This window comes from Benincasa hispida, chromosome 6 (genome assembly GCF_027475165.1).
Source record: "Benincasa hispida cultivar pf3 chromosome 6, pf3_genome.v1.1, whole genome shotgun sequence".
NCBI classification, from domain to species: domain Eukaryota; kingdom Viridiplantae; phylum Streptophyta; class Magnoliopsida; order Cucurbitales; family Cucurbitaceae; genus Benincasa; species Benincasa hispida.
In genome coordinates, this window is record NC_143483.1 from 37,237,649 (window position 1) to 37,251,906 (window position 14,258).

Here is a 14,258-nt window from a genome sequence, read left to right on the forward strand (position 1 = left end):
CAAAGACGGTGTACTTAAAAGGTCGGTCTTATTTAACTCATGCCAATGTTGATGTTACCGCCAATAAATGCTTGCTTTGAGGAGATACATTTAGAGAGCAAATAACAACTTTGAAAATCAGTTTTTCTGGCTTTGGACTGGCTGAGTGAATGTGCTCAATTTTTGCAATCAAGAAACTAAACCAATGTTCCTAACTCCAGTCGAGTGCAAAACCAATGGGTTCGATTTTCTCAGTTTTTGCCTATTTTGTAATTTTGTTATATCTTGACTTCTAAATTCATTGTTTACATTTTCAATCCAACATTTAATATATAACTCTGAAAATCCATATTCACAAGTTTCTAACAAATACATTGGGAGACTATAAAAACAACAGTAGTAAAAAACAAGACAGATAGAGAGACTACAAAATTAGTCTTTATCTTTGTAGATCGACGAAAATGATAAGCGAAGTATGAGCTATGGGGCTGATAGCTGCTGCGACTGCGAGGAATGAACCAGCAAATATGTAAGGTATGAGAATTAAAAAAAATTAGAAAAAAATCAAATGAAGAGAAGAGAGGGAGATCTTGCAGTTAGGGTCTCTTTTTGTCCAATTTTTAAAACTAAAACTAAATAAATTTTTTTAAAAAAAAAAAAAAAAAAAAAAAAAAATCAAGGTTTTCAATGTTTTGAAAATAAGCAAACCAAGCCAATTAGTTCAGTTTGGCTAGGCAGTTTTTCAAACACACCTAATTCATAAAAGGTGAATGTGATTTCCATTATTTAGTAAAAAATCCTGAAATATAAAAGAATAAACATCAAAATATTTCTCATATTAATATAATATTAATAATAAACATTTTAACTGGTTTAAAATGCATAAAACATTTATTTATTAATTTAAACTTTTTCTAATTTTTTTTGTTTTTATAATTTTACATATTTTATCTATATTTCCAACAACAAATTCATAAAATTGAAACCTCACTACTTTCTTCAACATCGATATTTTATAGATTGAAAATAAAACACCGGCCATCTATATCTCAGAACTTGAAAATTATATGGATAAATAAAATTTACTTCAAAAATTTCACCCTAAAATAACAATAAAAAAGTGAATAAATTTAGGCCCATTTTTCATATGAATCAATTTAGACCTTTTATTATCTGGCTCATGACTACTTTGTGCTAGTCCATTTAAAATGAACTCAATATCGCATAAATAATACTCCCCCAATATCCTAACAAAATAATTATCATGTAAAAAAACATTCCACTCATTTCAAGAAAAGCACTAACATCTTGATTCCACAATTTTTTTCTGTAAAAATTACGAATTAATCACTTATGAAACTTCAAAATCTTAATTGTAACAATTTTGGGTAGGTGTAGTGGAATGACTAAACTCGATTAATTTACTTAGCATCTGGTGCTCATTGTTTTTCATGACCATTTCTAAGATTCATCCCAAGATTCACTTGTTACGGTAGAGAATCGGTAGTGATTTTCTTCATTTTTCAATGTGAAGTTGGGGGTTGCATCGTATTTAGGAGGGTTAATAACAATAATGTACAGAGATAGAAGGGCATTTCGAAAAAATTTAAGATGTCTAGATAATATGCATTCACAAAAAAAAAAAAATAATTATAAAAAGACGAGAAATTTCTCATATAAGTTAAATTTCCTCTAACAATTCCCCGCAAAAGGGGGCTGCTAAAGAATATGACCCAAAATTTTTGACATTGTAAAAAAAAAAACACTACCGCATGATGGCAAACGCACCTCTTGGATTTCCTCATATTGTAATACTTATACTCCAGTTGAGGCTGAAAATAGAAATAAGGAATGAATCAATAATACATCTGGGAGCATAACAACATGAAAGAGGGATTAAGATCCTCCTCTAATTCAGGATTTGATTAATGCAAGGCTGCAATTTAGCTTCGGGAAAAAAAATCATTTTGAACAGCTACGAGATTTAACAAGCCATCAATGTTTTCTCCTAAAAGTTGAAATAAAAGTTGTTCCTGAGCACTACAAAAATCATAGAAGCAAATCTGGGATATTATCAAAATAACAAAATTAGACAGGTTTTGTTTTTACTTATCAGAACTGAACCAACAAAATAAGTTAATAGCAAGAAACCAGGAATTGTATAGTATTGTACCTCTGGGAGCTGGTGGTTCATCTTGAGGCTTCATGGCTGGGAAGAGAAGAACTTCCTGTTTCCACAAAAAGAACCGTTTGAAAAAAGATAATAATAATAATAGTAGTGGAGGGTATGCATTCACAAGACCAAAAGCAGCAGCCATTAGAGTAGGTGTCTGGTCACACAAAAAAGAAAACAGGCTGAAGCACATACCTTGATGTTCTGTGAATCCGTCAACAACATAGCTAGCCTATCAATGCCCATTCCCCATCCACCAGTAGGAGGCAATCCATACTCAAGAGCTGTACAAAACGTTTCATCCAAAGCCATTGCTTCATCATCACCTGACTGCCGGTCCTGTTAAAGAAGACAAGTACAACAGAATTCAACAAATCATCAATCAATTCACCAACATCATCATTTAGATTTCTGAAGGTTTTAAATTCAAAGCTGTAGTTGTGTATTTATTACAGGGTACAATACCTTGAGTTGTTCAGCAAACCGCTGACGTTGTACAACAGGATCATTCAATTCTGTGTACGCATTACATACCTGAATAGTCATCATGTTAACAGCAGAAACACAAGGCACACACATGCAGACACATGTATGATAAAGAAAGAACAGTAGGCAAATTATTGTGAAGTTTTGGTAGCATACTTCATGTTTGTTGACAAACAATTCGAAACGTTCAGTTAGACTAGGTCTCGCCCTATGCCACTTCGCCAAAGGACTCATAATCTCTGGATGGTTGATGATGAAAGCAGGATTCACGCACGTTTCTTCTAGGAAGTGCCCCACAAGCTGCCAAAATAATTACCTTTGAAATACTGATGTGAAAAATGGGATAGTAGTAGGCAAGTGAACCGAGAAGAACTCAACTCGGAAAAAATGCATTAGGGTAAATTTTCCAAAAATAAGAGTATTGTCCACACTTGCAAACTAAAATTTCTTATCAAACATGATATGCTTCAAAAGATAAAATCACATGATTAAGAGGATTACTTTATCCAGCAAGCGAGCAGTTGTTTCGGGTGGAGGACATTTGATTTCAAATTTCTGGCATGCCTCTCTAAGATATTTATTAGCTTCATCGCTAGATAAGTCCTTGGGTATATTCAGATTAGCCATCTTTTCTAGTTCCTCTATCATGTCAATCCTCCTGCAGTACGTTGAAAAAAATTCAAGATAATCCCAACTAAGAGTCTGGTCAGCACTCAACACAGAGCAAGTCTAGACACGGGCTAGACAAAATTATTGCAAACCAACCTGAACGGGGGAGTGAAGTCAATCTCAATTGGATCATTATCAAGCCCATTTGAGTGATATTTTACTTTATAGCCCCCTGTAAGCTCCTTCACCATCCCTATTTAGATTGAACAATGTCAGAGAAGAATAGACAAGTAGATAAAGATGGAAAATTGGAGAATCCATTGGAGTTAACATGCATGCAAAATCCTAAATTTCAAATTTACCACTTAGCATCTTCTCAGTAAGTTCCATCAAATCATTGTAGTCAGCAAATGCCATGTAGAACTCGCAGGTGGTAAACTCGGGATTATGGGTCAAATCAATACCCTCATTTCTAAATTGCTTCCCTATCTCATAAACACGGTCTAATCCACCAACAACCAACTCCTTGAGATAGAGTTCAGGTGCAATGCGCATAAACAATTTCATGTTAAGATCATTGTGGAAGGTAACAAATGGACGGGCTGCTGCTCCTCCAGCAATCATATTCATCATTGGTGTTTCAACCTAAAGGTTAAATCATTAAGGAAAAGATAGGAAAATAAATTACAAGTACATTTAATCCAATCATAAATGTCAATCATCAATAGTACACAAACCTCCAAGAAGTCAAGATCATCAAGAAACTGCCTAATATATTGGATTACTTTAGCTCTGGTTTTGAATATTTGCCTCACTTCCAAATTTAACATCAAATCCAGATATCGTTGACGATAACGAGTTTCCTGGAATTAAGAAATTAAACATGTCAACACCATAATATTTGGAAGATATCATCATGAAATGTTTAATCAGGGATGAGAATTCAAAAAACCAAGGGACACAGACAGTGTCAGCAGCTAAAATGTTAGCATTTTTTTGTAGACATGACAGCTTTCATTGAGATAAAAATGAAAGAAAAATGTTACTGTTAGTACATAGTTCGGAAGAGAATACATGAATCAGGAAGATTGAGATATTCACTGTACCATGCAAGCTGTGTGCATGTTCATAACAAATGTAGATGCAATGCGATGAAACCTACATATGTATGTACACCTAGTTCACTATTTACATAGAACCACTGTACAAAATAAGTACAATATGGTCAGTAAGAAGGCTAGATGGGTGTTCAAGCCAGACTTTGAAAAAGTCTGACTTTGGCCCCATTCGGGAATGCATTTGCAAATGTAAAAAGCAATCGTGGGATAATCTTAATCGTCCCCAGTTTGGTATAACAAATTATTTATTAATCTACCAAGAATCACTTTTCAATTTACTCTAATGAGTCAAACATGCAAAGCTGATAGATATTAGTTTTTAGATTCAGCTTTCCTAAAAATTTGCCACCTTCTCTAACCATATACAGATCTCAACTTTAACATTTCACACTTGTGTATTTTTTCACAGCTATTCTCATGAAGTTTTGGTTATTCAATTTTTTACCACAATTATTTCTCTTAAACTTTTATCAATAGTCTAGATAGCACAAATTAGCTGCAATTTAAATCATATAAACTTTCAATAACTATTTGATAATCAATTATAAATTAAATATCGATATAAAATAATTGAAATAATGAACCTACTTTGGTCCTTATAAGCAAATCCCACCAATTTATTATTATTTAAGAAACATCCTAATTAGTTCTTCCTAATTTAAAATTGAAAAATATCAAACACTAGTTTACTCCATTTCACAACTAATTCTTCTAAAAGCACAACCGAAAATTATTTTAAAAGCTACAGCATTCTCAAACTAAGCTTTACTTGATTGGGATTTTCATGCCCTTAAAAGAAAAAGCTTTGTTGACCTGTGAATCATGTGGATGAAGGCTTGTATTTCCAGTTCCATTCTCATCAATAGTAGACCAAAGGGTACCAACAAAGCCTCAAGGGAATTGAGACAAGGTAACCCCTAGCTTGTTTCCTCTTTGTGTTTGTGATTGAAGGTTTTAATCAAATGCTAGAAAAAACAAAGGTCAAGGAAGCTTCTTGGAAGGCCTATCAATTAGAGGAGAGGGAGTTCACTTCTCTCGCACCTCTCTTGTCTCTCATTCCCAGAGAGTACGCTACTTTTCATAGGTGAATGAGAAATCTAAGCTTAATAACTTGAAATGGGATGCTTCGAGGTAATATTGGGATAAAGTTCATCTATCTAAATCTTTTTTGACTTGGTTGAACATCCCCAAGGAAAAGGTCAACTGTTTGAGGGATGCCCCTTGGAGGAAATCCTAAAAAGCCCTATTTTTTGGTTGTCCAATATTGACAAAATGGCCATGAAGTTGGATTGGTGGAAGAATTTAACCGCCTCTAGGGGAAGAAGAGTCACTTTAGCTAATTCCATCCTCACTAGCATCCCTCCCTACTTTTTCTCAATTTTCTCATGCCCTAACTCAGTTATTAAGTCAAGTCCTTAGAGAGGTTGATTAAGGACCAAGATTGGTGATGCAAAATCATTTTGGAAAGGAGATAAGACGAGACTTTGGAAAAATAATGGCTGATAGATTTGTCTCTATGACGTTTTTTCCAGATGTAATTGGATTGTTGACTATAAAAGTTCTTTGGTTAATCATTGTTGGACAGAAAGTTTTAATAGCTGGAAGTTGAATTTCAGAAGCAACCCTGCTGATTTGGACGTGGAAGAACAGACTACACTCTACCATATGCTTTCTAATATCAATCCTAGTGACAGAGATGTTAAAGTGAGAACTCTAGAAAATGGGAGGTTGTTTTCTGTAAGATCCTTCTTGCCAAAGCTGATTATGCATCAAGCAACTTTGGACCATCAACAACATGATATGACTTGGCAAGCTCTTTGTCCAACAAAAGGCTAAGGTTTTCTTGTGGATCTTCTCTTTTGAAAGGTTGAATACTTGTTGTCAAATCCAAAGGATCCTATAAATCATGGCTCTTTCCCTCAATTGAGGTAGTGCAGAAACCATTATGTGTCTCTTCTTTAGTCCCTTTGCAACTGCTTGTTGGGAAAACCTAATCAGCTTATTTAATCTTCAATGATGTTGGCCTAGCAAGGCCTTGAATGCCCTCACCAACTTATTGGTGGTACACAGTTCAAAGGGCAAGCCAAGATACTTTGGCCTGATGGGGTGCTTGCGCTTCACCAGAGAAGAAAGGAACTCAAGAACTTTCCACAATCAAAAACCAAAGTTACAGCAGGGAGGTGTTTTGGCCACTTGGCCTAGTCACCAACTATTTTTTCATTATAGCTTAACTCAAATCTTCACAAGTGAAAAGTTTGTTTTTTTACCCCCCAACACCCCCCACCCCCCCACAACAAAAAAAAAAAAAGCCAAGTAGTCAAGTGAGACGTAATACTCACAAGCTTTTGTTTCCTTTCCTACTGACTCATCAACTACTTAAATCAACCTAACCACAGTTAAGCATCCACATCCCTCCGGTTTAATATGAACATGCACGTCCAAGAGAGAAAATGTGATTTAAGTTCCATTTTGTGATCTAGAATCATATATTCTCCTTTTACAGAATTTGTTTTTTACAGAAACTTATTCCATCCTTTAATTTTGTAGTTTTTTATTGAATTATATCGAGAACCTTCTTTTATTTACATACATACAGACACGTGTGTGTACTAGTGATATATTGAGAACCTTCTTTTATTTACATACATACACACACACATACATGTGAGTGTATGGTCACACACAAACAGACACACACACACATATATATGCGTGTGTGTATAATTATCAATGATGGTGCAACTTTTCCTCCCATCCCAAGAAAAATAGAACGATATAACGAAACAGATGTTCTTGCAAGTAAACAGAAGGAAGTCACACAAGTAGAATAGGTACCTGATCTTTTAAAATATAGGTTTCAGGATTCCTGGTACAACCTGGGGCCCATGCCTCATTTTTCTGCACCAAAATGAAAACATAATGAGAACTCATATAAACAACCTAGGGAGAGAAACTAGCTTCATTCACCTTCAAATTTACATTCTCAGAACCAGGAGCCGACTTCTGCCTTGGCATCATGTGCAGACAGTGAGAAAGGACAATGAATGATTTTGGAAAGATACTGAGCTCTCCCCTCTTCGTTTTTCCTGCAATAATACAACATATCAAACTTACTCCAGAAATTATTTTTTCTGTATTCATAAAAGTCGTGTAATAAAAGGAAGTGAAGAGCTCAAGGAAGAAAATGTCAAGCTATGGATTTTTCTTTTCTTTACATTTCCTTTCCTTTCCTCTTTTATTTATTTATTATTTTTTTTGGGAGAAACCTGGCTTGCAGAGAAGAAATAAGATCAGGGGACGTGACTGACTACAATTTATTGTGCACACCCACTACAACTGAGAGACCAGAATGAAAAAGAATTTTGGTGTGAATCCAGCTCTTCTCTTTTTCCTTACAATCCAGGGGATATATCTAATCATGATGACACACAGAAGGGACTATAAAGGAAAAAGACAATTGGAGAACAAACATTGTAAACTAGACTTCTGCATAATAGAGGAAAACAATGAGTAGAAAAGAGTGACTAGGCAATCCTTGCAGGCCAACCTGGAAACCCAGTGACACCAACAATATCCCCACGCTTCACACTGGCATGAAACCTTGCAAATTCAGCTTCATCTAGCTCTGAGTTACTGCATCATAAAAATGGAAATATTATAACTTTTTATTCTCTTATAATAATAATAATAATAAATAATATAAAAAAATTTAAAAACTAAACTTTGTATTGAATTGAAGAACAAAATAGGTCTAAATGGATAAAACACAAAATAAGTCTTGACAACAACTTTGATGCACATGCACTTCATTAGACTCATACAAGATACAGCATAATTGATAATAATTTGAAAGGATCTACCAAGATAATAATTTATATAGAATCTAGAAAGTTAAAATACAAAATTTGTATCATATCATTTCCCAATAATTTAAATAATTTTTCCTCAATTGTATAAAACCTATATTATTAATGAATAATTATTTTCAATCTCAATTTGACAATGAACTAAATTTCCCAATCTGTAATATATGATGTGTATAAACTTTTTAATAAATTCAAAGCACATACTAATTTTATCATAAAAACTAGCCTTCACAGTGAATATAATTGAATTTCTTTAATTATAATACGAAATAAAGTAAAAAATTTCACATGGTAACAAACTCTTAATATTCACAATTAGAACTGAAGGATTGGAAAAATACTTGGATGCACCTACGCTACACCTATCTTTTTGCCGTCCAACCACAATTTTATCTGTTGTGTGGTTAGGCAACAAAAGATGGGTGCAATCCTAGATGCAGCCCACCCAAGTATTAATCAAGGGTTGAAACCAGGGAGAGAGACAAAATAATGCATACCGTGCATCCGTCATAACTTGGATCTTAACTCCAGAACCATGGAGATCATAAAACAACAACTTCGAGGAGGATGATCTTTTGCTCATTATCCTCCCTTGAAAGAAAGAAAGGAAGAAAAAGAAATCAAAAACTGATGCGATATCAACAAAAGTAATTGTGAAAAAGTTGGAAGTTTTGGTTTTAAGTACCGGCAAGAGATACCAAGACTTCCTCAAGATGATCGCCATTGCTTAAGCTTCCATATTTCTCAATATACTCAGGGAGAGACATTGAAACCTGAAACTTGTGAGGATATGGATTTTTACCATCTGCCTTCTGAGATGCAAGATATTTCAGCCTATTTTCAAAATATTGCTGCAAACACAAGCCAATTGGAGGAGACAATCAGTTTGACAACAGTTCTAAAAGGTCTGCAACAGAACTTGCCAAAATAAGAACTTAAAAGTTGTACCGTGGGATCCATTTCTTCATCATCTACTGCTATAGATTTCTTATTCTGAGGTGCTTCCTGGTACACAGATACATTTCAGTCACAAAGAACTTTCTGTAGTGGTAGTCAAAAATAACACTATAGCATGATATCTGGCCACCAGAATTCATATCTCATTTCCCTTCATACAAACATAGCTGTTAAACTGACTACCAATTACAACAATCATATTTGATAATCTCAATCGAGGAAGGGTAATTATTTCACGTTCACCCTGTTCTATTCTTATGTAATGCATTCTACACACACTCAAATCTTTAGACTTTAGGTGTTCCCTTAGTGACCGCTAGTACCTGTTTTGCTTTCTCCTTCAGTTCCTCCTTACGCCTCCTTTCCTCTTCCTTCTGCTTCAGCTTTAATTCCTTCTTGCGTGCACTGAGAACATTTCAAAGTTAAAACCTTAAAACCTGAAAAGTGTAGTTTTTACGGAAAAACTACCCAACTAAAAACAAAATTAAAAGAACAAAAACGAAAATGAAACAATCAAACAGAACTCTACTAATTAAGACTAAACCCAGCCTGAAATGAGTGAACTCTAACATCCATTTCCACACAAAAGCTAAGAACGCACCAATGCACAAAAATTCAACAAAATACTTACTTCTTGCTTATAGTTTCTTCAGCACCTGGAGCAGAGTTGGCCATGTCTGGAGCCACAGTAGCGGAACCCAACGCTAAATCAGAGACAGCCTTTGCAGCTCCGTCGATAGAATCCGCCATTTTCAGATGAAGAATCAGAGCTCCAACTGGTAGAAGCTTATAACGCACACAGATTCCTTGGAGTCCAAGGCGTAGAGTGGAGAATTGACGAAGACAAGGCCGCCGCCGAGCCGGAAAGGATTATTCTAACAGCAAAAATTAGAAAGTAGGTATCAATTTTAGGGTTACCACGGAGACGAAACTACCACACCATTTTTAAGGGTGGAAAAAATAAAATAATTGTAAAGTAAATGAATTTGGTGTTATAATTTTTTTTTAAAAAAAAAAAATAAATTGGGTAGAAATCTCCATGATCTATATTGTTATGGTCTTACAAAATAAGACTAAAATATTGTAAAACTTGAAATTAACTGTAAATATAACAACAACAAAAAATTACCTTGAGTCATAAAATATCCCAAAAGCTTATGGAAAGCATGAAAATTGTTGGAGGCTTGAAATTACTGGTCTAGTCAACCTAATATGTTTTGATAAATCTATATAGAAGTCTATCACTATTTTTATTATTATTATTATTTCAACTCTTTTCACTACTATCACCGATATACTTCAAACTTCAAGTAAAAAATAAAAGTTTTTCAATAGTAGAAAGAATAAAATGAAGAAGAATATAAGTGATAAACTTCTTTCACTATCTATCAAACTTCTTTCATTATCTATCAAACTTCTTTCACTATCTATCACTTTATATTATTGATAATATCAGTGATAAACTTCTATCATTGATTCTATTTCTATCACTGATAGATAGTGATATAAGTCTTTAACTGATATACTTTAATAGAAGAATATAGAAGTGGTAAAAGTATATAGAAGTACAATTGATAAAATTATAAGTATATGAATGTTTTTTTATAGAAGTATATCACCAATAGACTCTAATAGAATTATACGTGCAATTTGATATCAAATCATATCAATCTATCAAGGTCAATCAGGGTTTCATTTTTCTTTTTATTTGTAGATCATTTGAAGTTTTTGGTTTGTGATACTATGATCTTTGATTTGTATCTTCACAAAGCAAATTTAAATTTTGATCTTTTTATATCACCGTTAAACAGTGATAGAAATTTACCACTGATATACTTAGTATTAATAAACTATGATAGACTCTTATAGAAATCTATCGTATGTCGATACACCATGATAAAAGTATATAGAAGTATCACTTATATAATTATGAGTATATGGCTGAATTTTTTATAGAAGTACATGTTGGGGTTGATGCCCTAAAGTCTTGTGTCCTGTAGTTTGTAAACAGTTTGTACGAATGCTTGTGTTGTATAATATATGATATTTACTTCACATCTTGTCTTTTGCTCAGTTGCATGTTTTATTTGCTTTACCACAAACCAATAAACATAAAATCTCTGGTTATCTGTATGTAACTTAAGCATGTATGTGGTGACACATAAGTGGATCATGTCTTGAGTGATAACCAAAATGGTCTATAGTATATGGATATAGGAGAGAAACCTTATCATGGTAATGCTACGGATGCGTCCCACTTTGTGGAATGGTCACAAATATTGTGACTTGTCACAGATGGTTTGATCCTGATCATTCGTGTTGGGGACATGCGAGCGGGGACGTCCTATACAAAGAGTTTGTATAAGACCTGACCACGAAGTGTTAATGCCTCATCATATAATACTGTTCATGACAGAGATTTCACTTCACTAAGATGACCATAGGTAACATGACCTCAATCCTAAGTGAGTTGGGAACTCCTACCATTGAGGGCGGTCATTTGATTTGTATGGGTGCGAGTGACCAGGTCGCCAATTCAAATCCACCATTTTGGGATTCGTCTGATTTGGGATCTGGGAACTCAGCTACACAAGATGGAATTCACTCCTTCCACAAAGGCAAGGGTAAATAGATAGATAGCTCCCTTAAGGGTTGATTCCAGGGCTTGAACGATGTGGTGCCACACACCTTCTCTTTGTCCGAGAGGTGTTCACATATAGTTGGACTATGTTGTATTGTTCATTAGAGAAATCAGTGGCACTTAAGGAGTGAGATGTAACTATAGGGGCAATCTGATAAATTGGCCCAGTTGTTTTTACTTCACATATTGTCTTTTGCTCAGTTGCATGTTTTATTTGCTTTACTACAAACCAATAAACATAAAATCCCTGGTTATCCTAGTAACCAATAATCTTCTTTTAAACAATAAGCACTTAGTTATACGATAACTCCTTTTCTCTTCCACTTTCTCATCGTCTACACGATTTGTTCTTTCTCCAACCTCTACCAAACTCACCAAAGACCACACTTTGGATTCTCACTCTAAGAATACCAAGGGATTCATTTTGGTGGTGTCATCCCCATTGCTGCTGTTCGTGTAGACGATTGTGTTGCTGCAGCCAACTTGTCACTGATAAAATCATATGTGCAATCTAATAATCAAATGATATCAACCCAGATCTATCTAGACCATATGAAGTTTGGTTTATGATTCAATGATCTTTGATTTGCATCTTCATGAAGCATGTTGCCATTTTAATATGATCTTATTATGTCATTAATAGACAATGATAGAATTTTATCATTGATTTTATTTCTATTATTGTTTTTATTTCTATCACGTATAGACAATGAGATAGAAGTTTATCATTTTTTTTATTTGACATGATATGTGAAGTAGGGGGATCAAACCTCTAACCTTAAGGTAATAGTTTATACTTCATGCAAGTTGAGTTATGCTCATTTTGGTGATAGAAGTTTATATACTTATTTGATATGTTATTTATTTAAGGTTTATTTTAGTGATAAACTGATAATTTGCGTATATAGCAAAATGAGTATAAAATATTGCAAAATTAGCAAAGTTGATAGATGCATGTCATTGTTACAATTATATGTGTTGTTTGATTAATATTACTGTTGAGTGAAAATTTAATTTTGTTTTTTAAAAGGAAAAACTAAAGTGAACCAACATTTGATTGAGAATCCTACATTGATAAATTTTGAAAAGAGAGTCTCCTTTTTTTACTCGAACCTTGGGCTATGGGTTTGAGCCCTAATGATTACCCATGTTTTAGAAGGAGTGAAGAGATAGACCAATGTAGGTTCGGTGGATGTCCCACACACGCATTACCATCGTCCGATCAGATAGGCAAGGCGAGGCGAGGCACGTGTGTGTGTGATTATTTTTCACACACATATCGTGTGGCCTTCCGCACGTATCGGTCTTCTACGCGCACGTTCAAAGGCTGAACTTTTGCTATTTTACTTAATACTTCACCCTACGAAATCCTCAAGAATAAAAAACAAACTTGTCATATTTTAGAACATGGAGTTATTTAGCCTAGGTAAGGGTTCCAAACCCTAAAAGAAGAAAGCTAGTCAGTAGAACCTATGAACGCGTCTTTATAGGTTATGCCATAAATAGTAAAGCCTATAGGTTCTATGATCTAGTAATCCAAGTTATCATTGAGTCAAACGATGTTGACTTCTTTAAGGATAAATTTCCTTTTAAATTAAGAAATAGTGGGGGCTTAGGATCCAATAGTCTAACCTATGTTAGAAATCCTACCTCTATAGAGGAAACCAACCCAGAACCTTGAAGAAACAAAAGAACTAGAACCACCAAGGATATCAGGGTTGACTTTTAGATATAATGTAGAAGAAGATCCCACAGATCTAAAGGTTGTCTTGTCCTCTATAGATGCCAACTTATGGCAAGAAGCCATAAATGATGAGATGGACTCTCTTGAGTCAAATAGGACTTGGCACTTAGTAGATCTACTCTCAGGTTGCAAGACAGGGTGCAAATGGATCTTAAGGAAGAAACTTAGACCTGATGGAACAGTTGACAAGTTTAAAGCCAGGTTAGTGGCAAAGGGCTATAGATAAAGAGAAAACGTAGACTTTTTTTACACCTTCTCCCCTGTCACTAGAATTACCTCAATCAGTGTCCTATTCTCTCTCGTTGCCCTTTAAAACCTCATAGTACATCAGATGGATGTAAAGACTGCCTTCATAAATGGTGAACTTAAAGAAGAGATTTACCTAGAACAACTTGAGGGTTTTGTAGTCCATGGTCAAGAAAATAAGGTTTGTAAACTAGAAAAATCTCTCTAAAGTTTGAAACAAGCTCCTAAGCAATGGCATGAAGAGTTTGATAACCTAATTATATCTAAAAGTTTCAAGGTTAATGAAAGTGACAAATGCATCTACCATAAGGTTGAATATAATCTTTGCACTATCTTGTGTCTATATGTAGATGATTTGTTAAATTTTGGGTCGAACTTGCACGTCATAAATGATGTAAAATCTATATTGAGTGCAAGCTTCGACATGAAAGACTTAGGA

General features: G+C 34.4%; 1 protein-coding gene across 2 annotated transcripts; it reads right to left on the reverse strand.

Annotated features, from left to right (window-relative positions):
* Window positions 1-283: 283 nt before the first annotated feature.
* Window positions 284-10,268, reverse strand: ATKRS-1 (lysyl-tRNA synthetase 1). 2 transcript variants are annotated; one of them, XM_039021987.2, is made up of 18 exons: window positions 9,820-10,268; window positions 9,512-9,593; window positions 9,180-9,236; window positions 8,917-9,082; window positions 8,729-8,822; window positions 7,913-7,998; window positions 7,333-7,451; window positions 7,201-7,263; window positions 3,985-4,110; window positions 3,610-3,892; window positions 3,404-3,500; window positions 3,140-3,296; window positions 2,795-2,938; window positions 2,618-2,686; window positions 2,348-2,491; window positions 2,153-2,207; window positions 1,768-1,811; window positions 284-483 (listed from the first exon to the last, which is right to left on the reverse strand). In XM_039021987.2, exons 1-17 carry the CDS (start codon window positions 9,936-9,938, stop codon window positions 1,795-1,797), a joined length of 1,878 nt encoding a protein of 625 aa, XP_038877915.1. In that variant the 5' UTR covers window positions 9,939-10,268; the 3' UTR covers window positions 284-483; window positions 1,768-1,794. The 2 variants fall into 2 exon arrangements, with proteins under 2 accessions (XP_038877915.1, XP_090170723.1); XM_090314597.1 differs by lacking the exon at window positions 284-483 and having other exon boundaries at window positions 1,574-1,811.
* Window positions 10,269-14,258: the final 3,990 nt, after the last annotated feature.